The following is a 27,966-nucleotide window of genomic DNA, read 5'->3' as shown; positions in this document are numbered from 1 at the left end:
TATAAGTTGAATGCAATCATTTTCACACACAATTGTACCCAAATCCATTTATATACATGCTGGGATTATGATAGAAGGTCATGCTAGGGTTATGATAGACCGTCATGCTGGGGTTATGATAGACTGTCATGCTGGCTGGGGTTATGATAGACCATCATGCTGGGGCTATGATAGACCGTCATGCTGGCTGGGGTTTTGATAGACCGTCATGCTGGGGTTATGATAGACTGTCATGCTGGCTGGGGTTATGATAGACCATCATGCTGGGGCTATGATAGACCGTCATGCTGGCTGGGGTTTTGATAGACCGTCATGCTGGCTGGGGTTTTGATAGACCGTCATGCTGGGGCTATGATAGACCGTCATGCTGGGGTTATGATAGACCGTCATGCTGGGGCTATGGTAGACAGTCATGCTGGCTGGGGCTATGATGGACCATCATGCTGGGGTTATGGTAGACCGTCATGCTGGCTGGGGCTATGATGGACCATCATGCTGGCTGGGGTTTTGATAGACCGTCATGCTGGGGTTATGATAGACCGTCATGCTGGCTGGGGTTATGATAGACCGTCATGCTGGGGCTATGATAGACAGTCATGCTGGCTGGGGCTATGATGGACCGTCATGCTGGGGTTATGGTAGACCGTCATGCTGGGGTTATGGTAGACTGCTATCTTAATACCAGATACATGTTATACCCACAGCCATTTAGATATTTATTCGTCACATTCAACGTCTCATTTCTCTCCAGGGAGAACATTGTCGCATGGTTCTACTTAGTGGAAACCAGGCAGTGTAAGTTAGATTACATCTCAACGCCTCATCCTTGTACAGTTTCCGGTTGACGGAAACGTAACATACATGTAAACCATAATCGAGTTTCCGCCAACCAGAAATCTAACTTAAGCACCACGTTGTGTTCCGGTATTCCCGGAAAACTATCAGAAATGGGATGTGACACTTTCCAGTAAGTATCTCGGTTGTTTCCACCAGTCGGGAAACCTCAGCATTTCACACGTTTAGTAGATGTTTGCAGATGATTTACAATAGCTAATGGTGGCGCAACAGAATCATTCGCCTATGGTCCCGATCTGTACAAGCGTGCTAGTTTACTAAAATCTACATTGTGCTACATATCCTCTGCCATTGTGTGTTTTTATTAGGAAAGGGTGCTAATAAACGGCGCTTTAGTCCCAAGACGAGGAATTACATGTATTACTTGACAATAACCGCAAATTATGGCGATTCCAAAAAAAAAAAAGCACATCAAATTATGAATTATACTTATAAACGTCAGTAAAGCATGGTTTAGGACATGTCGTCATGAAGCAGAGTGTTATTTTAATTTTGCAGGTATTATGTTCCATTAAGCCCTGCCTGGATGTCCCCGGTGTCGAATTACCAACACCACTTTGGTGTCGGCCGAAGCTTGAATTTCTGCAGCTCTATGCCTCTAAGGCACGACATTCGAGGAAGTATCGCCATTGTTGGGAGGCAGCGGTACAGGTAGTCTGGATAGGGGGACATAATTGTCATCGCTTTCCTCAGGTCTAGTAAACTTCACGGAATTACCGGAAGTCGGAGTCAGGTACACAGAGTCGTGAGTCGATTGGAATGGGTAGGGAGCGTTGTAGGGTGGGGGTGCTGTGCCCGGCATCGTTTGATCGTCATTAATCGTACAATAAAGGCTGTCTCCCCTCGGTGGATTGCTAGGGCCAGTTGCATATCCAGGATTATACAGGACTGTCTGCGCTGTACGTCTGTTGTTTTTTTTCCTGTAGATCAAGACAAAAAGTACTAATGTGAGAGCGAAATTACAATGGATTAAGAGCAAAAGGCTTACCTAAAAGAATGTACGGTTAGGTTAACTACCATCAATAACTATCACTAATTGATATCTGCACCTGGGCTAATATTTCACTTAGGCGACTTTAAATCCTGTATGACTTTAAATCCAGGTTGAGTGTGTCGGGTGAAGTGTGTCCGCTGAGGTATGTCAGGTAAAGTGTTCCAGGTTCAGTGTGTCAGGTGAAGTGTTCCAGGTTCAGTGTGTCAGGTTAAGTGTGTCAGGTGAAGTGTGTTAGGTGAAGTGTTCCAGGTTGAGTGTGTCAGGTGAAGTGTTCAAGGTTGAGTGTGTCAGGTGAAGTGTTCCAGGTTGAGTGTGTCAGGTGAAGTGTTCAAGGTTGAGTGTGTCAGGTGAAGTGTTCAAGGTTGAGTGTGTCACGTGAAGTGTTCCAGGGTGAGTGTGTCAGGTAGTGTTTCAGGCTGAGTGTGTCAGGCAGAGTGTGTCAGGTTGAGTGTGCCAGGTTGTGTGTTTCATGTGAAGTGTGTCAGGTGGAGTGTGTCATGTGGAATGTGTCAGGTGAAGTGTATCGCGTGAAGTCTGTCAGGTCGAGTGTGTCTGATGGCCTATGCCAAGTGGAGTTTGTCAGGTGAAGCTTGCCAAGTGGAGTTTGTCAGGTGAAGCTTGCCAGGTGGAGTGTGTCAGGTGGAGTATGCCTGCTGGGGTATGCCGGTTGAGTGTGTCAGGTGAAGTCTGTCAGGTGAATGGGTCTGATGGCATATGCCAGGTGGAGTGTGCCAGGTAGTGCGTGTCATGTGAAGTGTGTCAGGTAGAGTGTGTCAGGTGGAATGTGTCAGGGGAAGTCTGTCAGGTCGAGTCTGTCAGGTCAAGTGTGTCTGATGGCCTATGCCAAGTGGAGTTTGTCAGGTGAAGCTTGCCAGGTGGAGTGTGTCAGATGGGGCGTGTGGTGTGTCAGGCGGAGTGTGCCAAGGTGGAGTGTGCCAGGTGGAGTGTGTCTGGTAGTGTGTGTCAGGTGAAGTGTGTCTGCTGGGGTATCCCAGCTGAGGTGTGTCAGGTGGAGTGTGTCTTATGGAGCATATGAAGTGCAGTGTATTAGCAGATTGTCAGGTGAAGTGTATCTACTGGCGTATGCAAGTGCTCCACGGGGAGCATGTCAGGCAGAGTGAGTCTACTGGAGTATGCCAGGTGGAGTGTGTTAGTGGAGTGTCAGGTGTGGTGTATCTGCTATCGTATGCCACGTGAAGTGTTTTAGGTGGTGTGAGGTGGAGCATGTCAGGCAGAGTGTGTTAGTGGAGTGTCAGGTGTGGTGTATCTGCTATCGGATGTCAGGTAAAGTGTCCCAGGTGGTGTGTCAGGTGAAGCATGTCAGGCGGACTGTGTTAATGGAGTGTCAGGTGTGGTGTATCTGTGAACCTAGGTGGAGTGTGTCAGGCGGGGGATTTCAGGTGGAGTGTGTCAGGTAATGCATTTCTGCTGGGGTATGCCAGCTGAGGTGTGTCAAGCGGAGTATTTCATGTGGAGTGTGTCAGGTAGACAGTGTCATGAGGAGTGAGTGACTGCTGCGGTGTACTAGCTGTAATGTTTCAGGTGGTGTGTATCAGGTGGAGTGTGTCTGATGGAGTTGGGCGTGTCTGGTGGAGCATATCAGGAGGAATGTGTCTGATGGAGAATGCCAAATGGAATGTGTCTGGTGGAGTGTGTCAGGTGAAGTGTGTCAGGTGGAGTGTGTCTGGTGGAGTGTGTCAGGTAAAGTGTGTCAGGTGAAGTGTGTCTGGTGGCGTGTGTCTGGTTGAGTGTGTCAGGTGGAGTTTGTCCGGTGGAGTATTACTAGTGGAGTGTGTCTGGTGGTGTGTGTCTGTTAGAGTGTGTCAGGTGGAGTGTGTCTGATGGGGTGTGTCAGGTGGAGTGTGTCTGATGGGGTGTGTCAGGTGGAGTATGTCAGGTGGAGTGTATCAGGTGGGGTGTGTCAGGTGGGGTGTGACAGGAGGAGTGTGTCCGGTAGGATGTGTCAGGTGGAGTATGTCAGGTGGGGTGTATCAGGTGAAGTGTGTCAGGAGGAGTGTGTCCGGTAGGATGTCTGGTGGGGTGTGTCAGGTGGAGTGTATCAGGTGTGGTTAGTCAGGTGGAGTGTGTCTGATGTGGTGTGTCAGGTGGACTGTGTCAGGTGGAGTATGTCAGGTGGGGTGTGTCAGGAGGAGTGTGTCCGGTAGGATGTGTCAGGTGGAGTGTGTCTGATGGGGTGTGTCAGGTGGACTGTGTCTGGTGGGGTGTGTCAGGTGGAGTATGTCAGGTGGAGTGTATCAGGTGGGGTGTGACAGGAGGAGTGTGTCCGGTAGGATGTGTCAGGTGGAGTGTGTCAGGTGGGGTGTGTCAGGAGTGTGTCCGGTAGGATGTGTCCGGTAGAGTGTATCAGGTGGGTTGTGTCAGGAGGAGTGTGTCCGGTAGGATGTGTAAGGTGGAGTGTGTCAGGGCATGTGTGCGTATTTTTGTACAAAACGGATCGCAGATTATGATAATCTAACAAACCCCACAATGCTATGAATATTAAGTAATCAGATGCAAGTTTCTTTTATAATCCGAGATCACGCGAATGTCATGTATTCGTGTGATCTTGTGATTCGCAGGGTATACGCTCATAGTATAGTGGAAGTGCGTCAAATGCTAATGTGTGTCGTAAATGACGGTTTTGTTTTTATAACTGTGCGTTTCTTATTTTTCCACTTTTGCATTTTTAAGCACCCCCCTCTCACCCAAATAAAGAAAACATCCCAGAAAAAGAGATAGCTAATTCGAGCCCCGAGATAACCAGCCAATCATTTAGGTATCGTGATTTAAAGTACAAGGAAAGGTGCAATCTGATTAACTGCTTAATTCTTTTTCTGGGTGTTTTGCTTTTTTTGTTTGTAGTCTGCTTAAAGAGAAAAGCTCTTACGGCAAAAGTGGTAAAAATAAAAATTGCATAGTAGAAAAAAGCCCTTTTACGGCTCCATATGGTCTGCCATGGAAGTGTGGCATGGAAGTGTGTTTAATACGAGATTATAGGGTGAATGGATTCAACCGGGAACGTGTGCATGATAGTGCGAGTGCAGTACGTGTGCAATACGCGTGCTCGAGTATGTTCTTACACCTACCTCAGGCGAAAAATCAGCACAACAACAATAACAACCACGAGGCCCACAACGACAATAACGCCAGATGACGTCGCCGACGCTATAATGACAACTATGTTGTCACTCTTTGCTTCATCAGGGATGACTGAAAATATTCGAAAAATAAGTTGGAACATAAATAGTACATTCCATAAGTCTGATAAAAGCAAATTCATTTTTGCTCTCTCTAGTGGGCACAGGCCTATCCTTCAACTCTATACAACTCTCGTCTCTGACAACTGAGACTGAACTGAATTCTGTGCCTGGGTTTATCTGTAACGTAATGTAAAGGTATACATGTATATATCTACGATGATTTATCGGGTATACATGACCTCAAAGTCTGAGTAAGTCAGTTGATTACAGTTCTGAAGGGCATTCTAATAGTGCCTGTTGCTTGATTGTCTCATAAAATGGTCAGACACGGTCAAGCCTGTGTCAAACACCAAAACTGGTGGTATGAACAGCCCTAGGGCTCAACGTATCCAGCAGCACTCGTTCACAGATAACCACAACCACAAATGTGGCGACAGGGGGATTTGTAGATCTTCTAGCTATACCTGGTTGGAAAAAACAGCGATCACAGCTCATAAATAACGTTTCACAAAATAAATAAATAAAAAAGTGAGTTGATTGATGGATTGAAATGTGAAAAATAAACCCAGGAAGACCAAAATAAGCTAATTCTCCACATTTTCATCATCTATATCAAATCCTGTCTAAAGTTCCACAGTGTCACGTGACACAAACTTGAAAGCGAAGGAAGTTTTATTGTTCTTTGGGATAACCCTTTTTTCGCATGACGTTTGTGACCGTTTGCATTGTGATACCCCGCACAGGGTTTCTTTACATTATCCCCTCCAAGCATGTCCACCCATACATTAGTTCTGAGGTTATGTCGGTGGTAAAATTTGACCAGATACTTTAGCACAGTTCAAAATGCTGGGCCCTTTTTGTGGTGTGGATAACACTCGTAGCATCCACCACATCTTGCAGTACCAAAATGAACAGGTATGGGATTTGCTTGAGTGCCACAAATAAACTATATAAAACCCAGTGAAGCCAAGTTCATTAATATAGCAACAAAACTACAAATATTATGTGCATGTGATGTTCTAAAACCATGGACTTCCAACCTTACCATTGAGGGCGTTGATAGAGTGGTTTGAGGCCTGGAAGTGGGAATCTTTGAAGGTGTTCTAGAATTTTCTATGAAAGAACCACAGCGACCCAATGATTTAGCATATAAAAGTCATGAAACGAGTTGAAGACATTTTTCATTAAATTTCTTCAACGATTTTCATAAATTTCACCTGAAATGAACGCAGGTATAAGATTTTGTCAATCACATATCGGACGGCCAAAGGAGAAAAAGAAAACACTTTGACTGTTTGAAGGCATTACTGTGTCATGATTACCAAGAGTTCAGGTGAGCACAACATGCGCCTCAACAAATTTATTTTGTTTGAAATGTATCAAAGAATACCAGCGGCATTGTGGTGAGTATAACACCTAAGAGGAATCTTCATGGGTGCTGATGATAGGTATGCCATGACAACCGCGCCAGTGGACAAATGTATTCACCACAATTGAAAACACTATGCGGGAAACAGTTAGAAATGTAGCCCGGACACGAAATCATTTCTATTTATACAGTATATGTAAGGAAATGGCAATCTGGTAACCATGACTACGGACGGACAGATGGGCAAAAGCGCTATAACATAAAACGCTCTGCCTAATGACGGGGGCGTATAAAAAGAAACCGATGCGGGAATTCCATGTACTTTGACAGTAACCCTCATATATAAGACCCACTGAAGCAGGTTTCACCTACACAGGCGCATCCACACCACGAATAACACGTGCTCGTAATGCTATATTGAAAGGCAAGCTTACTCGGTGGGGGTGATGAAGTCGTGGACGTTGTTCTAGGAGTATCTGTAAAACAATATACCACATAAAAGTTATGAAACTCGTTGAAGAAATCTTGCAAAAGTTCCAAGCTTTTAGTGACTTTCATTTGAAATGAACACAAGTATAACAGTCTGTTTACATGTATAACATAACTGAGACAGCTAGAAGAGAAAGAGTAGGGAAAAAAACACTTTGAACCGAAGACATTATTTAAATGTAAACAAAACTTTGCCGAGTTTCTTCTTAAGATGAAGAAGCTTTGGCGGTTATAGAAGAAAAAATGAAACTAAAAATCCATATTTCTAGACACTTATTCTACAGCATTCATACGAACCTCCATCACAGGTCTTGTGGTCTGATCCTAACACAACAGAATCTGGACATGCGCACGTTCTGCTAGTTGGCGTCGGGAGACAGAGGGCGCTACAATCTCCGTTGTTCGCAGAACACGCGTTGTACTCTGGAATATCATCAGTAAATAAATAATCCATAAATAATGTAGAGGCTCTTCGCTTAAATCCGGATCTCCGCCGGTGTTTTGGAAACCTAATTTACATCGGAAGAAGACATAAAACAAACAATGGAAAAAGTAATAACGTGTTTTGGCCATCCAGATTAAAGGTTACTTTGCTCATGGAAATGAAAACAATATTACTGGCTGAAAACACTGAGGGACAAAGGCAAAGTCATGCTCCTCTAATGAGAGGCTATCTGGTAAAATATGACTTGACTGATGCATAGTGAACTCATTTATTTTACTCTTTATACAGGATGGTGTCAAAGAGCCGTCCGGTAAATTGAAAATGGCGATGCATTTCGGGCACATTAGCACCCCTCTGTCAATATCTTCAGAATATTCTAACAAATGGTTGATCATCCCATTTTTTTTATGTAGTGAAAACTGTGATCAAATATTAATAGGTGCATTGCCCCGATATGAAAGGGCAAATTTCCTTGCATGATGTGTGCGGCAACTGTGGGTAATTTCTAAGTTTACATGTAAGTAATATTTAGTTTTAATAATACTTTTTCTATCAAATGATTTATTTTTCTATAAAGAGAATGTCTTATCGCTGTTTGCCTGTAGATTTAATTACCAGGTAAGGGTTTGTTCGGCTGCATTATTACAAAGTCCGACAGTTCTGCAAAAACGGGAGACTCCATCAGTAAGTGTTTGTTTGATCCATCTGCCTTGTTTACCACAGTGATGCCACTAAATAAAAAAGGAAGCACAGACGCTAAACAGAAAGCAAGTAAATAGGATTTTGCTACAAAAGAAGAAAAATCCTGTCAAACGATATTGATATCAATGGGTGGTAACCTCATTTCAAAAATGATACAACAATTTAGGTATCTTACTGGCCTGTATATGCTATGTAAAACCTCAATTTGTATCACCTCAAAGCTAGTACTGGGTTTCCCCCGGGCTCTGCCCGGTTTCCTCCCACCATAATGCTGGCCGCTGTCATATAAGTGAAATATTATTGAGCACGGTGTAAAACACCAAGCAAATAAATAAATAAATCAAAGTAAATATTTCCGTTGCCACGTGACATCATGAAAATGTCTTGAGTATTTTTTTTCTTTTCTTTTTATTTGACAGAACACATCATTTGTAACAGAATCGTGTTGGCAAAACTCGTGCGTTCTGTTCGTATGTAATGCAACTCATAAAACAGAGTGAATGTATTCCTTGCAAAAATTCACAAACGTGGTGTCGGTGTCTGTGTTTTATACATTGCTGTCTAAAATTATGATGTCAAAATCATCCTCACGTTTGCCATGAAATCACTGAGAGAGAAGACGCGTGAACCTTTGCTTATTTGCGATAAATTTGGATTTAGAGAAACAGATCATTAAATTCATCATGTCAGTTCGGAGTGTGAAAAAAAAATACGTTTTGTATAATCCAAATGAATGGCAAAGCAAATGAAGACTGAAAGCTAGTTAAGGTTTGTTACTCACCGTTTATTCCAGGCTGTATAGTAAAGCTTCTCTTCGTGGATCACGATGGCCAGCAGATTGGCATTCACATCACTCACAATGACTTGTCGTCCAAAGCCAAAAAGCGTGCAGCGCTCGATGACATTCCTGCCTCCGTCAGTCCAAAACAGCTGTTCTTCTACAACATGGGGTTGTATGAGATATGTATTACTAGTGCTTAGGGCGGTGAGAAGAGAAGAGTTGACATACACTAGATAAATACAAACATGACACATAAACATGACACGTATTATTAGAAGTGTAAATACTCAGCCAGAGAACTTATTGTATTGTATTGTGGGTGGGTTTTCGCTAAACGCTGGTATCAAGCTTGTTGTGCTCACGTCTCACTGAGCCAAAAAAGAACAGGAGCTGTTGGTTTACTTCTGTCTAAATGGAAAATGACGTTCTAGACTGTGCGGAGCATTGTACGTTGTTGTGGGAGTTGTGCGAGGTGTTGTGCGGAGTACTTTAATATTGTTGTGGGAGTTGTGCGAGGTGTTGTGCGGGTGTTGTGTGGAGTGTTGTACGTTGCTGTGGGAGTTGTACGGGTTGTTGTTGGGGGTGTTGTGCGGAGTACATTGTTGTGGGGGTTGTGTGTAATTATGCAGAGTATTGTGTGAGGATGCTGTGCGGATTATTGTACATTGTTGTGAGAGTTGTCCGGGCTGTTGTTGGGGATGTTGTGCGGAGTACATTGTTGTGGGAGTTGTGCGAGGTGTTGTGCAGAATATTGTGAGTTGTTGAGGGAGTTGTGCGGTGTATTGTACATTGTTGTGGAAGTTGTGGGAGGTGTTGTACGGAGTACTGTACGATGTTGTGGGAGTTGTGTGAGGTGTTGTGCGGGTGTTGTGTGGAGTATTGTACATTGTTGTAGGAGTTGTGCGAGGTGTTGTGCGGTGTATTGTACATTGTTGTGGGAGCTGTGCGAGGTGTTGTGCGGAGTATTGTACATTGTTGTGAGGGTTGTACGGGGTCTTGTGCTGAGTACTGTGCTATCCGGGCAGGTCAAATTCACAAGAAGGAAAATCCACAGTATAACTGAGTGTATGACGAAATATACACAAAATTCCACAGACAGGGTCCGTGTACTAATAAGCACTGTGAAGACACCAAAATTCAGCACAAAAGGCCTACTAAAGTAATACACAGCGAAAGCATCCAAAACGCTCAATAATTCTCCGTTCTCTCCTTTTGACCTGCTTTCATAGGTCTTATATAGCCTGGTGGAATTGTCTAGAATACGAAAATTCCTGAACACTTGATGTAAACAAACAGGCACCGAACTGCGCGCATTCTGGAATATTCTAAGGTAGAGGCAGACAGCAGGCGCTGAACTCAGCGTATGTAAACAGTGGCAAGCTAAATTTAGAAACTGACGGCAGTCGTGCACATAACAACCACAAGAGCCTCGCTCACCATGATGATTTTCCGTACCACAAAACTCTAACGCACCACCAGACTATCACGCACTACCAGAGCCTCGCGCACCATGATGACGTCCCGAATCATCAGACTCTCACACACCACCAGACTCACGCATCACCAGAGTCTCACGTACCACCAGAGTCTCACGCACTATTTGATCCTTACGCACCACCAGATTTTCATACACCATGGAAATCCCCCGCACCATTAGACCCTCACGCACCATAAGGCCCACAGGCACCATCGGGATTGATCGCCACTACACAAAATCTAAGTTATGTTCGATGCCATAAGTGCGTTGTTAGAAACGTGTCTTTGTGAGACGGAGCGGAGTGTGGTATAGGGCGTTCAGGGGATATAGTTCATGTAATGCGAAATTCCGCTGCTCAACGTGAATTTACTTCAAAATGATAGGACTGACACTTCTAAACCGTGATTTCGCCTTACATGACGGATACGTCAAATTCAGGTGGAGCAGCTTACAGAGCATTACAGAGGACCTCAAGTTGTATTTTGTGCGTCCCTGATTAGTCATTTTGAGAGGTAAAGGGCTGTGTGATTTGTGTTTTCTCAGGACCGATCAAGACACTGGCATTTCATAAAAAAAATCGCATATTCTTGTATCGCTTTCGCTTTTGTACAACTCGATGTCAACTCTCGGCGAGATGTTCTCCAATGTCAATTATCCTCAAATCAATGAAGTTGTGAGTTCAGTCTGAAATACCTTCAGATGAGGTATGATCCTATGCCAGAGCTCTACCTAATTCTGTGCAGCCAATGAACCCAACAACCATGAAACGAGGGTCACATAGGTGAAGCAGTAATAACGACCAGCTTGGAAAAACAACATAGAAACATCGCTTACAAGTTAAGTACTTTTAATACCAGTTTGTAAAAACCTACCGTCAACGTCTATAGCGATTCCGTTTGGATACTTAATGTCCGTTGTGACAATGTTTTGTCTCTGTGAACCATCCATGTTAGCACGACCTATGTGAGCTCCAAAACCGTGATCACTCCAAAACATTATGCTGTATGGACAGACACAATAGTTACCTTTTTATTTTTCGGAATGTCTCCGTCTTGTAAATACCAACAACCATTTGATTAATAATGCTCTATTATAAAAACATATCAATCGTACAGATGCACTGATAGAGGAATCGACTTCTGACAGCCTACAACACATAAATTTTTATCCTCAGAACGAGCTCAACATGTATGGCATACTGACTGAAGTGTTCTGGGAGCTTGTATGCTTACCAAAGTGGCCACACAAGCGCTGTCGACTGTATATTTATTGTTACTAATAACTCAAGAACAAGAGACTTGGGGGTCTCCTGTCCTATAGTGTATCCCAGACCTTTGAAAATAAAACCCATATTCACCGGTAACAGATCTGAACAGCTGAACATCACGAACTTACCCTTTGGCACTGTGTAACGCCACAGCCCTTGGGGCGTTCAGCCTTGGGATAAGATTCTTTTTAGACCTGCCATCAGAAGTCACGACGCCTATGTAACTAGATCCGTTAACACCTCCTGCGTCTACTGCCGAGAAAAAGATATTCCCAGTTGCAGGGTCTACCGCTAACCTGTCAGCGAAATGTATTCCTTGTGAAGAGAAACAGAAAAAGCCATCAACATTAATATTTTGTTGCATTTGGCCATTCTGGTTTCATGCAAAAACAACTGTATTGAAATTACGTGTTATTGTTATCAGTCAGATTATGTGGACAAAGTTGCCTATTATAAATCGGCCAAATAATTTTTCGCCAGATTTCAACATCGTTAAGTACCCAGTAGTCTGGCCAGGGTTGAAATCAACACGCGAAGGTTCACCTTTTTATGTATCACATAGGAGAGAACAATCGACATTAATAACAGGTTTGTTACGTGACAATGACTTGCGACAAACGTTTACTTCCGGTGACCGATAACATGACTGATTGATTTTTGCAAATCACCTCTACCATCAAAAACAATATTTCCAATACCCTCATAGGAATGTGTTAATCACTGTAAATAATTTTACATCAAAACATCTGAAGAAGCCGCCCTTGCCTGGTGATACTGACCTGTGCTGAGAACAGTTTTCATCTCGGTTCCGTTAAGAAAACTCGACAAAATTTCTCTGTTACTCAAATCCGACCAGTAGACCAGACTGTTGCCAGGATTCAGTGCCACTGTTGGACTCTGACCTTTTGGATGAAACATGCCCCTGACTCGGCCATTTTTCAAGTGCACTTGGTAAAAGCGTCCAGCTATTAAATCGGTCACCAGGATGTGATTGCTGCGGAGAATCTCTGGAACCGAATCAATATTGTTATTACACAATAGTTTCTCTGTTTCTGCTTTTAGCTAATGAAATGACATCAAACAGTACTTCTAGACTCGGGAATTGTAGCCTATATACAATGTAACAAATAATCATTTAGTAAGAAAATTTCGTTTTTAATGATGGCCGTGGGTTTCGTCTGGCCACTCCCTTGTTGCCGCCGGCGTCGTTTAAGTGGAACATTCTTGAGTACGGCGTGAAATACGAATGGGATAAATAAAACATTAGTTTAGATTGATTTTTTGTAAATTTTGTTGTTGTTGTTTTTTCTTTTCTTGTTTTGCTTAATTCACTGACAATACATCGGGTGGCATAAAAAATGGGCCATACTTTGATGCTGCATTGCTCCATTATCCTTTGTTCAAACCCTTTCAAACTTTAAACATTTAAATGGCATTATTTTGTTAATATACTGATCAGTTTTTAAGGTCATACCTTGAGTAGTCTGTACACAGGGTTAAAATGAAAACATAGCCTCAAAAACGCACATTCGGGTTACCCACATTGCATCACCTGTCATGGACCTATGAAGGTCTCACGGAAAGATTCACTGAGGATGAACTAAAAGAACGCATCAAGGACTGCTGGAAAAAAATTACCCTTAAGGAGACTCGGGACTCATTCAGTTCATGGAAGAAACGTTTGCGCGAGAAGATGGAGGACAAATTGATCACCTTTTCAAGTAAAACAAGGTAGAACGTCATTTCGAAATGTCCCGAAGATGCGTTTTTGACACTGTTTTGATTTTGGTCCCATGAACATAAATCTTAAAGGATGAAATTGAAATTTGGTCTGTATACTTAAAAACATTATGGCTTTTGAGTGTGTACACTTTTAGAAGCTGATGTAAGAGGGTTTCGGAGATATTGAGTGTCAAAGTACGGCCCATTTTTTATGCCCACCCGATACATGTCAAACATACATGTTCTCTCATTGAACTTCGTGACCAAGTATCAGAAATTACAGAAATCATTAGTGGAGCAGAAACATGACACCCGCTCTTGTAACGAACGAGCATGATACACTGCACATCCATACATAATATATGCATTTCCCAATAATAATTTGTCTGGCCAAATTCTCTGGAAAAAACATGGGATTGTTCAAGTACGTTTTGCTCACAAAGAGCAAGCAGCACTGCATTACATATTCTGGTGTACCATTGCTTATGTAACACGTATCTTGTCAAGCAAAAGACGACGATCACAATAACAGAAACAGTACGATGCAGGTATAGGAAATGTTAATTTAGCAGTCACTGTACCTCGAGCTGTATAGCTGAATGATGATGCCAGGCATATAAGGCCTTCCAAGCGCTCCACAAAGTCTCTTTAACCGACAGACATTATATCATATCTTTTTCTACTTTTTGGAATCACACTAATACATTTTTCTTTAACACGTCTAAACCGTGGATTAGACAAATATACGGTTTCTCATTTTCTTTGCTTTCCTATGGTTTCGTGTCGTGATAAGCGTATTGGTGGATCAACACGATATCACTGTATACATGTAGTTCTGACTGTGAAGTCAGGGCGCGATGCGGTTTTCACAAACGAAACTTTACTTTACAACCGTTACAAGTCTACTGACCGGTTCTGCACGTCTGTCCGTCTTCCTGTAAATCAAATCCCAGTTCACACCGACATTCTCTGGTAGCGCCCCCTGTCTCCACACAATAATGATCACAATTGCCATTCTCAAAACATGCACCTGGAGGACAAAGGAAAGGAAAGGTACATACAATACGCCCTTTGCTGAAATGATGAAAGCGTTCACATCTTTCAGGCAATGATCATTCCCTTGAGTTTGATTTTAAGTTTTTTGTAACTTACATAAGTTAGAAACAATTTGATCTTCATGTCACTTATTTTAACTCATTACGACAGTCAATAAGCAATAATTAAACGAACTCACAGCTGTCTAAATAGTTCGTACAGTTCTCGCAACTGATTAAATGGTTTGTATAGTTCTCACAACTGGCTAAATAGTCCGTACAATTTTCACAACTGGTTGAATGCTTCGTACACTTCTCACAACTGGCTAAATGGTTCGTACAGTTATCACAATTGGTTAAATGGTTCGTACAGTTTTAACAACTGGACAAATGGTTCGTACAGCTTTCACAACCGGCTAAATGGTTCGTACAGTTCTCACAACTGGTAAAATGGTTCGTACTGTTCATGAAGTTCTGGGACTACACTGCTCATACACTTACCCCTTGTTTCCTTTTGGAAGTAATTATCCACAATGTCGAGATCGACGATTTGCTCAGAAGAGGGAACAGAAACCATTCTTGAATGGACTTTGTGATATAAATTTCCGCTGTTAATGTAAGCAGCCAAACCGTGGGCAGACCAAAATACGAATCTCTGTGAAGAAGATGCTAAAATTAGTTTGGATATAAAGATGAAAAGGCTGTTACCACATATGGACTTGAATTCTTGACATAAATGCTCTGAAGGTTCAAAATTAGGTATTATTTGTCTCACAATTCTATTTACATCTAATTCACCTCTCAAACTCGACCAAGGCATGGCTGGCTTTTTCTTATCGGCTTCTGGTATTCGATATGGCGATTTCTCCAGGTCATTCGACTAACTTGTGTGATAATGTGATTGAGACTGAGATTAATGTACACAGCGTTAATCTGACTTGTGGGGTAAATATATACACAACGGACCAATTTAATGTTTTGCATTCCCCAAATTTAACTTGATTTTGATTGAGATTGACACTAATTAACGATAAAGGTACTACTACTGCCGCCCTACTTAATATAAATGTTAAATATCACAACACAATAACCTGTAGTAAGTGTGGATATATATATATATATATATATATATATATATATATATATATATATATATATATATATATATATAATGTACACAACAGACCAATTTAATGTTTTGTATTCCCCAAATTTACTCTTCTGATCATATTTATTTATTATATTATTGTTTCACGCTGTAATCAAGATTGGTTCACTTACAGAACGACGAGCAGGTGTGTGCCCCAGCGGTAGCTTATTAGAGGGTCGGTCTGTCAGCACTTTGAGGATAGTGGTGGGTTTCCTCCGGGCTCTGCCCGGTTTCCACTCACCATAATGCTGGCCGCCGTCGTATAAGTGAAATATTCTTGATTACGGCATAAAGCACCAATCAAACAAATAAATAAATAGCAGAGGGTCGGACCGTGGTTGGGGCGTTTACATAAAATGAAACATTGTTATGGGGAAAGCACATTCGTTCAAAGGCGATGTGTTTTATTCATATCACTGTTCGTTAACAGCGCATTTAAGCTTTTCTTATTAACATTCTACATCAGTCCGAATCGATGAAGGAAACCGAAATTCCGAGAGTAGCACACGGCTTTACTGAACAAACCTCCTGACTGAAAGAGGGGAACGTTTCATTCGAGTAAGACAGCCGGAAACGCCAGTTCCAGATGTACATGTGCATACAAATACATGTACTCATACATAGACGCATAAATGTATGTACACATACATGATACATAAATACATGTACTCATACATAGACGCATAAATGTATGTACACATACATGATACATAAATACATGTACTCATACATAGACGCATAAATGTATGTACACATACATGATACATAAATACATGTACTCATACAAACACATAAATACATTTACTCATACACAGACACAAAAATACATGTACTCATATACAGACACTCAAATACATGTACTCATACACAGACACATAAATACATGTACTCATACACAGACACATAAATACATGCACTCATACACAGACACATAAATACAAGAATTCATACACAGACGCATAAATACAAGTACTCATACACAGACACATAAATACATGCACTTATACATAGACGCGTAAATACATGTACTAATACACAGACACATAAATACATGTACTCATACACAGACACGTAAATGCACGTACCCATACACAGACACATAAATACATGCACTCATACACAGACGCATAAATACATGCACTTAAACATACATACATAAATCCCTGTACTAATCCATAACACATAAATACTTGTGCACATACACATACGCATAAATGCATGTACTCATATATAGACGCATAAATGCATTTACTCATTCAAAGACACATAAATAAATGTACACATGAATAGTAAGAGAAATGCATGTACACATGCGTACATACATAAATACATGTACTCATACAAAGATACATACACACATGTACTCAAACTCAGATGCATAAATACATATACTCATATACAGACACATAAATACATGTACACATACAAAGACCCATTAATACATGCACTCATACACAGACACATAAGTACATGAAATGTACTCATACCTAGAGAAACAAATAAATGTACTCATACACAGACGCATAATACATGCACTCATATACAGACACATAAACACATGTACACATACATAGACAGAAAAATACATGTACTCATACATAGACACATAAATATAAATACTTATACATAGACGCATACATACATGTACTAATACACAGACACATAAATACGTGCACTCATACAGACACATAAATAAATTTACACATACATCAACACATAAATACATTTACACATACATAGACACATTAATACATGTGCACATATGTAGACGCATAAATACATGTACTCATACAAACGCATAAATACATGTACTCATACAGACACAAATACATACACTCCTACACAAGCACATAAATACATGCACTCATACACAGACACATAAAAACATGTACATATACATAGAAACATAAATGCATGTACACATACATAGACATATAATGATTGTATACATATATAAATGATCCTTCCGCTCTTTCCTCATACTACGGGTATCTGACAACATCTCTACTCTTAACGACTTACCCTGTGTACCACTAGTCCCTTGTTGTTGTTGTGAGCGGTTGTAATCACGGTTGTGTCGCCAGTGCCGTCTGTTTGCACACTCTTTATTTCCTTCCCGTCTGCCCAGTATAGTCTTCGGATTCACAGGAAAATCAATACAAAAGTACGTTGAAATGTGCGTATTCAAAGTTACAACAATCATAGAAACTATTTGGGGAATTATAAACATGCCGCTTGATTTCTCCACACATAGCATGTTACTATAGTACAAGACTCCATTAGAATGTATCCAGAGTTCTCCTGCCATAGCATTACTGCTTTTAAAAGCACAAGGAAAGCTTGATGGTTTCCTAAGATGGTATGTGTTTTAGCTTTACACGGCTCACATGCCAGTAAAACCTGATGTTCTGCGCTCTTCAGAATTACAGTAGCCTAGATGTCACATTTTTCAACACGAAGAACTCCACCTGAAGAACTTCACAAGCCATGAAAACTAGTCGTAACAGTGATGGCTTGACTAATCGTTTTGGTAAATCACACGACTTACGTTTGTTTGACTGGATCACAATGGATATCCCCTGGATTCCGGATACCGGTTGATACCAAAGTTTTCACGGATCTTGGTGTATCATAGGATACGCTCCTGATAGCCAGTGGAGACTGGGAGATCCAGAAGATTTGCCTGTACATTGTAGGAACGACAAGATATATAGTATAGAAGGCGACATAACGTCTTAGTTTGCCAGTTTGAGACCGCATGTGTCAATCTTTGCCAAGACCCTCTGCCATATCAGCATTGCATTCTTTTTTCGGGCAAAAGTGGTGAGGTTTCTATTACATAACTACCATAGTCTCCAACTGTATTTTTTTGTCTCCTGTCAGTCTCCCAAGCTGTATATGTTTTTTGACGATCACCTGCTATAGTAAGCAAGACATGAAAATAAGCAAGCTTCTGAAATTCGCACATACTGTATTCGACACTTTCAAGATGTGCACAGTATCTTCGGTTTGAACACCAGATATTTTTTCTTCTTAGCTTAACTAATTAATACTGGACTTAACCTGTTGTCATGTTATCACGGTTTCGTGTAATAAACTCCTCTAGTAATCAAGAGAGCGTCTCAAACTGCATATACCTTCCAGATATGCTCAGTGTCTTCAACATGCTTTTCCCTCCCCTTTCAGATAATTTATTTATTTATTTGATTGGTGTTTTACGCCGTACTCAAGAATATTTCACTTATACGACGGCGGCCAGCATTATGGTGGGAGGAAACCGAACAGAGCCCGGGCGAAACCCACAACCATCCGCAGGTTGCTGACATTCCCACTTACGGCCGGAGAGGAAGCCAGCATGATCTGGACTTGAAATCACAGCGACCCCATTGGTGCCCTTTCAAATAATGACACCGCTACTATCGGGTGCTCGTTTTGAACGTTATATCCGTCGACCGGAAAGTTTAGGGAATGATTTTCCAGAAGCCCTCCACTCCTAACCCACGCTTTACTCCTAACGCACCCTCCACTCCTAACGCACGCTTTACTCCCAGCGCACCTTCCACTCCTAACGCACGCTTTACTCCTAACGCACCCTCCACTCCTAACGCACGCTTTACTCCTAACGCACCCTCCACTCCTAACGCACGCTTTACTCCCCCCAACGCACCCTCCACTCCTAACGCACCCCCACTCCTAACGCCCCCTCCACTCCTTACGCACGCTTTACTCCCAACGCACCCCCCACTCCTAGCGCACCCTTTATTCCTAACGCACCCCCACTCCTAGCGCACCCTCCACTCATAGCGCACCCTCCACTCATAGCGCACCCTGCACTCCTAACGCACCCTGCATTCCAAAAGCACCCTCCACTCCTAGCGCACCCTTCACTCCTAGCGCACCTTTCACTCCTAGCGCACGCTCCATTCCTAACGCACCCTGCATTCTTAAAGCACCCTCCACACTAGCGCACCCTCTACTCCAGCGCACCTTCCACTTCTAGCGCACCCTTCACTTCTAGCGAACCCTTCACTCCTAACGCACCCTCCACCCCTAGCGCACCCTCCATTCCTAGTGCACGCACCCTAAGGCACCTTCCACTTCTAGCGAATGCACTCTCAACTCCTATCACATCCTCACTCTTACTTGTAGCATACCTTTCTATCCTAACGTATGCACTCTCCTACTCCTAACGCGCCATGAACTCCTAATGCATGTACCCACCACTCTTAAAGCAAGCACACTCAACTCCTAAAGCGCTTTCGATTTCTAACAGATGCACCCACCACTCCCAACTCATGCACTCTCTACTCCTAACGGATTCACCCTCTACTCCTAATTGATGCACTGTCAGCTTCTAACGCATACATACTCTACTCCTAACGGTTGCACACTCCACTCCTAACGCAAGTACACTAACAGATTTCTAACAGATGCACCCACCACTCCCAACTCATGCACTCTCTACTCCTAACGGATTCACCCTCTACTCCTAACTGATGCACCGTCAGCTTCTAACGCATGCATACTCTACTCCTAACGGTTGCACACTCCACTCCTAACGCAAGTACACTCCACTCCTAACGGTTGCACCCTAGACTCCTAACGCACATTCTTCCTAACGCATACACCCTCCACTCCTAACGCACGCACGCTCCACTCCACTCCTAACGCACGCACTCTCCACCCCAAACGTACATTCCACTCCTAACGCATGCACCCTCCACCCTCCACTCCTAGCGGCTTTACCCTCTACTGTTAATGGATGCACCCTCCACTCCAAGCGCACCCTCCATTTCTAACACATGTACTCTCCACTTCCAACTCATGCACTTTCGACTCCTAGCGAGTTCTCCACTTCTAACGTATGCACCCACCACTCCTAACTCATGCACTCTCTACCCCTAACGGATTCACCCTCTACTCCTAATTGATGCACCGTCCGATTCTAACGCATGCACACTCCACTCCTAACGGATTCATCCTTTACTGCTAATGGATGCACCCTCCACTCCTAGCGCACCCTCCGCTTCTAACGCATGCACTCTCCACTTCCAACTCATGTACCCTCTACTTAAAGCGCACCCTCCATTTCTAACGCATGTACTCTCCACTTCCAACTCATGCACTCTCAACTCCTAGCGCACCCTCCGCTTCTAACGCATGCACTCTCCACTTCCAACTCCTGTACCCTCTACTTAAAGCGCACCCTCCATTTCTAACGCATGTACTCTCCACTTCCAACTCATGCACTTTCAACTCCTAGCGTACTCTCCACTTCTAACGCATACACCCTCCACTCCTAACTCAGCACTCTCCACCCCTAATGCACTCTCCACATTTAAAGCATGTACTCTTACCCGCCTACTCATGCACTCTCCATTCCTAACACACCCTCCACACTCAACTCATGCACCCTCCACTCATCAAGCTATGGTATTCCAAGGATTAGCCAGTTTAGAACTATATCAGAATAAGTGATAGAAAAAATACTGATACAGGTGCGGTTTTGCTGTGACAACTATAAACTTTATTCGTGTTTTTTATTTGTAGGCTAAAAATTCGTTAAATATTGATATCGTGAGAAACGGGAAAATTCCACAATGCCAAAAGGAATGTGGTGGGCTTTGGACTGGACATTTGGAGATCCCGGATCTTGGACAGGACATACTGATATGCCGGACTTCAGATAAGACATTTGAAAATCCCGGACCTCAGATAAGACATTTGGAAATCCCGGACCTTGGACAGGCCATTTGGAGATCTCGGACTTTGGAAAGGACAGTGCGAAAACGAGGAATCATTGGGTATGTGTGCATATACTGTGTTTTCTTGTGGCAGAGCCAGTCCCTGCCCCAAAAGTACTGCTGCCACTGAAGTATCAAGCCGAAGACACCAGACATAACACCCCACGAAGTCACATTAAAGGCTACTGACACAGCCAACCAGTCCTGTTTCCTTGCCCTAACCTCGCTGTGCGCAGCACCAAACGAGGCAGCAACAAGTACCATTTTTAAACATAAACATAATCATTTATTTATTTGATTAGCGGTTTACGCCGTTCACAATAATGGGCCAGTGTTACTTATAGAATGGCGACCAGTATTATAGTGGGAGGAAACCAGGGAAGGCCCTGGGGAAACCCACGAATATCCGACCTATATGCACAAAATACTAAAAAGATGAGAAAAAAATCTTTCAAAAAACCACCTTTCACAAAATACTAAAAAAATGAAAAAAAAATCCTTCAAAAAAACCACCTTTCAGAAGAGATGATGATTCCTACGTGTAACAGAAATATAATTATTAAAGATGAAAATTGTGAATACCATCAGCTGACCTTGAAAATGGGTCAAGGGTCAAAGGTCCCAGTGTACCATTTAAGGTGAGGAAGGTCAATGGCGGCCCCCCAGAACCGATTCGGTAAGACTTGATTTGCCTTGTACCGGAGTCTGTCCAGTACAGTGTGTCACGCAGCCAATCATAACTCAGACCTGAAATCGTAAAATCTCATAGAAATTCAAATTATTCAGTAAATCCGTAGTCATAGATAGTCTTTAAAAAGACTTGTCTGTAATTTAGTAATAAAAGCTGCTCTTCATTAGCATTGGTCGCTGACTGTTTCGATCCAAGCGTTTCTGTTTGGCCACGACTGAATGCACGCTGGCCAATGAGGCTGCAGGTTGCAATCCAGCTCTCGGTTCCTGTTTGGCCATGGCTGAATGCACGCTGGCCAATGAGGCCGCAGGTTGCAATCCAGCTCTCGGTTATTTCTTTAAATGTGAGGATATGGTTTCCTCATAGAAATTCTGTTTCTTCCACTCATTATATGACTGATGTTGTCCCAGTAATAATTCTTCAGTAAGGCTTTGAACCCAAAACAATCCAAAATAGATAACAAATAAATAAACATACAGTTAGAGGAAGTCTCTAAATGGCTTCAGACAAAAAAAGACAAGAAAGACGCAAACCATCTTGAATAGTTGAAAGGTCAGTCAGTGAAAACACATGACACTGTATACCTTAGAAAGGTCATTCAGTGAAAACATATGGCACTGCATACCTTGGAAAGTTTAAATGTCACTAAGGTTGAACATAGCACCGCCGCAGTAGTTAAAACGTCAGTGAATGCGAAAACAATTCTGAGGACACAGTACTGTTTTGGACAGTTGTAACGTTGTAACGTGAGCTTAAAGACACAGCACTGTTTCAGACAGTGGTAATGTCAGTGAGTGTGAAAACACAGTCCTATTTTGGAGACTCAGTGAGAGTGAACATAATACGATATACAGCATAGAGTAAAACAAGAGCAGCGACAACAGTGTGAAAGTTGGCAAATTGTAGCACACAGCACTATTTTGGACAGTAAAAACATCATTGAGCGAAATGACATGGCACTATTTCGGACAGTAAAAAGGTTGGTGAGTGTGAAGACGTAGCCCTATTCTGGGCAGTAAAAACGTCAATGAGAGTGAAGACACAGTACTATTTTTATACAGTAAAAACGTCAGTGAGCGTGAAAACACAGCACTATTTTGGACTGTAAAAACGTCAATGAGAGTGAAGACAGTAAAAACGTCAGTGGGATTCACACAGTACTACTTTGGATTCTAGAGTAGTGAGTCAGTGTGAGGTCATAACACTATTTTAGACAGTGAAAACGTCAGTGGGAGTCACGCAGCACTATTTTGGATTGTAGAATAGTGAGTCAGAATGAGGTCATAACACTATTTTAGACAGTGAAAACGTCAGTGGGAGTCACGCAGCACTATTTTGGATTGTAGAATAGTGAGTCAGTGTGAGGTCATAACACTATTTTAGACAGTGAAAACGTCAGTGGGATTCACACAGTACTACTTTGGATTGTAGAATAGTGAGTCAGTGTGAGGTCATAACACTATTTTAGACAGTGAAAACGTCAGTGGGAGTCACGCAGCACTATTTTGGATTGTAGAATAGTGAGTCAGTGTGAGGTCATAACACTATTTTAGACAGTGAAAACGTCAGTGGGATTCACGCAGCACTATTTTGGATTGTAGAATAGTGAGTCAGTGTGAGGTCATAACACTATTTTAGACAGTGAAAACGTCAGTGGGATTCACACAGTACTACTTTGGATTGTAGAATAGTGAGTCAGTGTGAGGTCATAACACTATTTTAGACAGTGAAAACGTCAGTGGGAGTCACGCAGCACTATTTTGGATTGTAGAATAGTGAGTCAGTGTGAGGTCATAACACTATTTTAGACAGTGAAAACGTCAGTGGGATTCACGCAGCACTATTTTGGATTGTAGAATAGTGAGTCAGTGTGAGGTCATAACACTATTTTAGACAGTGAAAACGTCAGTGGGAGTCACGCAGCACTATTTTGGATTGTAGAATAGTGAGTCAGTGTGAGGTCATAACACTATTTTAGACAGTGAAAACGTCAGTGGGATTCACACAGTACTACTTTGGATTGTAGAATAGTGAGTCAGTGTGAGGTCATAACACTATTTTAGACAGTGAAAACGTCAGTGGGAGTCACGCAGCACTATTTTGGATTGTAGAATAGTGAGTCAGTGTGAGGTCATAACACTATTTTAGACAGTGAAAACGTCAGTGGGATTCACGCAGCACTATTTTGGATTGTAGAATAGTGAGTCAGTGTGAGGTCATAACACTATTTTAGACAGTGAAAACGTCAGTGAGCGTGAGAATTATACTACCTTGAATGTTAGAAACATCACTGAGCACGACACTGGACTGTTCAGACCTGAGCGACACCTTGGAGATCTGCCTCCTGCCCCTGTCAGCGAAATACACCGTCCGGTTTGCAGAGTCAGTGGAAATGGCAGTGATGTTGACACCTTCAGTAACCGGGCAATAAGGCGTGAGGGGCACTTCCGGAGATAATGCGGTGATGTTGATGAAACACACGTGGGTTTTGTTCGCGAATGCAATCAGCCGTGGAGAGTACACAGTAGAACCTGGAAGCAAAACACATTAACGTCATGACCACAAATTATGATGCTTAGTGTTTACGATGAACGGATTGATGACTAAACACAAGTTCCATTCAAGTCTGCCCCAAATCTATGCAGCTTCTAGTAACGGTTTGCAAAGACTCACCTGTAGATGTGTTGTCATCTTTGATAAGGTAAATCCTTTCTGATAAAGAGACACATGGTGCCTTGTAAGACTCACCTATACCACAACAATCATCTGGGGACAAGGTAAATCCCTTCTGACTGAGACACATGACACCTTGTAAGACTCACCTGTAGAAGCGTTGTCATCTTTGATAAGGTAAATCCCTTCTGACAGAGACACATGGCGTCTTGTAAGATTCACCTGTACAAGAGAGATCATCTTTGATAAGGTAAATCCCTTCTGACAGAGACACATGGCGTTTTGTTAGACTCACCTGTAGAAGAGTTTCAATCTTAGGATAAGGTAAATTCTGCCTGAGAGAGACACATGGCGTCTTGTAAGATTCACCTGTAAAAGAGCCGTCATGTGGAGATAAGATAAATCCGTTCTGATAGACAGATACGGCGTCTTGCAAGACTCACCTGTAGAATTTGGTTATCTGGGGATAAGGTAAATCCGTTCTGACAGAGACACATGGCACATTGTAAAGCTTACCTGTGCAAGAGAGATCATCTGGGGATAAGGTAAATCCGTTCTGGTACAGGATCCGTCATCTGGGGATAAGGTAAATCCATTCTGGCAGAGACACATGGCACCTTGTCAGACTCACCTGTACAGGATCCGTAATCTGGAGATAAGGTAAATCCGTTCTGGCAGAGACACATGGCACCTTGTAAGACTCACCTGTACAGGAGCCGTCATCTGGGGATAAGGTAAATCCATTCTGGCAGAGACACATGGCACCTTGTCAGACTCACCTGTACAGGAGCCGTCATCTGGAGATAAGGTAAATCCGTTCTGGCAGAGACACATGGCACCTTGTCAGACTCACCTGTACAGGATCCGTCATCTGGAGATAAGGTAAATCCATTCTGGCAGAGACACATGGCACCTTGTCAGACTCACCTGTACAGGAGCCGTCATCTGGAGATAAGGTAAATCCGTTCTGGCAGAGACACATGGCACCTTGTCAGACTCACCTGTACAGGATCCGTCATCTGGAGATAAGGTAAATCCGTTCTGGCAGAGACACATGGCACCTTGTCAGACTCACCTGTACAGGAGCCGTCATCTGGAGATAAGGTAAATCCGTTCTGGCAGAGACACCTTGCGGAAGAGCGTCCAGACCTCACACAGAAATGTTCGCAGTTTTTAGCCTTGCAAGGATCTAGGGGAAATAGGTTTAAACAAGAAATGGAGAGTAACGTAATGCATTAAATGTCTTTTGTATTTTATACGTGCATAAACCTTGATTCCGCTCGTAAACTAAGGATTCCCGAGGCTTGATAACTGTGACTTGCTTTTTGTGTTAATTAAGAAATGATGGCTTCATTTTTCACTGCGTATATGCTGTGATCACTGCAGTAAAAAAAAGGAATTGTCCATTGTTTTTGGACGAGGCAGCGCATTCACTGCATATACGGTTCGATATATGCATATGACGTCTCTATGCTCAGTGTAGTACGCATTTGGCAGGCATTTTTAAATGTGAGGATAAGATAGCATTTTCAGACCAGGGAGATCTAATACATATTGCACTTAACATCACTGTGTTTTTGTTATCTAACTCTGTGTAATAGGGAGCGTGCTGATAGATAATTTTAAGCATTTGCATGGTTAATTATAACGAAACCCTATAAATGACACAAGGTGACAATGGTTATGTGTGAGTTCTTGCCAGTTCCCATACTATTGTCGCAGCTGCAGCTTTACTTACCATGCTGTAGTGTTATTTTTTAAGCACGTATTCACAGTAAGCTTCAAAATATAAAGAAGGCATATAGGCTACTGTGGTTCGGCGAGCTTAACACGCATCCTACATGTACATTTACGTTATGCAAATTAATGATTATTAACATAATTAATTTTTTCGTGTACCAGAAAAGAGAATTGAAATGTACATAAAATTAACATATACCTGTACTGATATTTCTTTGGTATAAAACACGGATGAAATTTACAATCCGAAACAAACGCCTGTCATTACTGAGATAAAGGTGATGGAATTCCACGTTTGGGGAGGTTGTTGATGTGTGAGTGCGTTATTCTCCGATGTATTCATTTTCGCCCGGGGAGAATTCAAATGGCTTGCTCCGACATTCTCAAACAGGAAACAGCCAGCCTGAGACATCGCCCTTCCCTTGAACTTTTTTACAAGTTTATCTGACTTATTTCTTATAGGTCTGTAACCTGGTTTCCTCCCACCGCAATGCTGCCCACCGTCGTATAAGTGAGATATGTTTGAGTACGGCGTAAATCACCAAATAAATAAATAAATAAATATTTAATATATTTAATTTTTATATAAATGCGTCTTTTATAGTATTAGAAGGCTGAGTAGCTAGAAAAAGCAATTTTAGCCAAAGGATTAGACCCGTGACATCCCTCGACTGGGCACAGTACTGCAACCAGTGAGGCCCAGTTACAGGTTAGCCTAAGCTGGGTCATCCAGCGCAATCTCTCTGCACATATGTTGAGGGATTCCATTTGAGAGACCCCCTTGCTCACTTTTGGTGGAAACGCGTTGGATTCGATCTGAACCCGAATTATCTAACAAAGACGAAGTAGGGATGACATGGAATCAGGGCGCCATCGCCATCCCTATTCGTCTTTCGGGATGGATGGTACCACGTGTATTTTAGAGTATAAAATCCTTTTTCGCTGACAGCCGGCCATTTTTAGTGTACGGGTGGTTGCTTGGTATGAAAATAAAGGAAAGCTGTCTAAACTTTTTTTTGCTTTTTTCTTGGTGAAAGGTTGAAATTCTTTGTGAGAGAGTAATGAACCATACAAGTTGCCAGATATTGATGAGACTATGAGTGACGCCCCCGTGACATTGTCAGGTGCCCCTCCCAGTTGCCGGCGTAGCTAGGGTAGTCCAGATTTTGATAGTCAACCAATGCCAAGGCTTTTACGGATACCTTATCGCAGGTTGGGCAATTTGAGCATGTTTGCTTATTGGTCGTGTGATTTTTGGGGGAGAATTACACCGCTAAACATTCCCACTTCTGGAAAATTAAGAGAAACTCGCGAAATTGCGAGATTTTTTAATATTTCTTGGTACAGAATTCTTAGCTTACCTGGTACAGAGGGTTGGTTTTCCGGAGCATACACCGTTATGTCTCTTAGGGTTTCTGCTTCGGTCTCGTACGTTGCCAGGGCAACGCCCGTGCCGTCCCGGAAAACAATCACTTTGTTGGTCTCTTGGTCAGTTACGAACAGCAAATTCTGACAACAGTAAAAACATGCATTTCATTGTTTAGGCTATTGTAATGCTAAAATGTAGTGTTAGGCACAGTTCCATACTACTTTGTAGTTTGGTGAAGTGGTTTGGGCAGCTGACTGCACTAAA

At 42.4% G+C, this 27,966-nt stretch overlaps 1 protein-coding gene across 1 annotated transcript; it reads right to left on the bottom strand.

The window, feature by feature from the left end:
* Positions 1-313: 313 nt before the first annotated feature.
* Positions 314-27,820, bottom strand: LOC135473037 (low-density lipoprotein receptor-related protein 4-like). Its single transcript, XM_064752816.1, has 17 exons — positions 27,695-27,820; positions 25,669-25,782; positions 24,191-24,451; positions 21,823-21,976; positions 18,034-18,168; positions 17,508-17,619; positions 14,837-14,990; positions 14,212-14,331; positions 12,359-12,586; positions 11,708-11,894; positions 11,185-11,312; positions 8,836-8,992; positions 7,968-8,083; positions 7,205-7,330; positions 6,853-6,894; positions 4,936-5,059; positions 314-1,775 (listed from the first exon to the last, which is right to left on the bottom strand). The coding sequence occupies exons 7-17, from the start codon at positions 14,910-14,912 to the stop codon at positions 1,454-1,456; spliced, it is 1,626 nt and encodes a 541-aa protein (XP_064608886.1). The 5' UTR covers positions 14,913-14,990; positions 17,508-17,619; positions 18,034-18,168; positions 21,823-21,976; positions 24,191-24,451; positions 25,669-25,782; positions 27,695-27,820; the 3' UTR covers positions 314-1,453.
* Positions 27,821-27,966: the final 146 nt, after the last annotated feature.

Source organism: Liolophura sinensis, chromosome 8 (genome assembly GCF_032854445.1).
Source record: "Liolophura sinensis isolate JHLJ2023 chromosome 8, CUHK_Ljap_v2, whole genome shotgun sequence".
Taxonomy (NCBI): Eukaryota; Metazoa; Mollusca; class Polyplacophora; order Chitonida; family Chitonidae; genus Liolophura; species Liolophura sinensis.
Note: the sequence above shows the minus strand (reverse complement) of the source record. Positions and strands in the feature narration are given on the sequence as shown.

What these genes read in the sequence shown, in the direction of transcription:
- LOC135473037 (XM_064752816.1), bottom strand. Translation starts at nt 14,912, where the DNA reads ATGGTTTCTGTTCCCTCTTCTGAGCAAATCGTCGATCTCGACATTGTG. An exon ending in CGGACAGACGTGCAGAACCG is followed by an intron (nt 12,587 to 14,211) that starts GTCAGTAGACTT and finishes ATTCGGTTCCAG; the next exon opens with AGATTCTCCGCAGCAATCAC. An exon ending in TATACAGCCTGGAATAAACG is followed by an intron (nt 8,084 to 8,835) that starts GTGAGTAACAAA and finishes TTTTTTATTTAG; the next exon opens with TGGCATCACTGTGGTAAACA.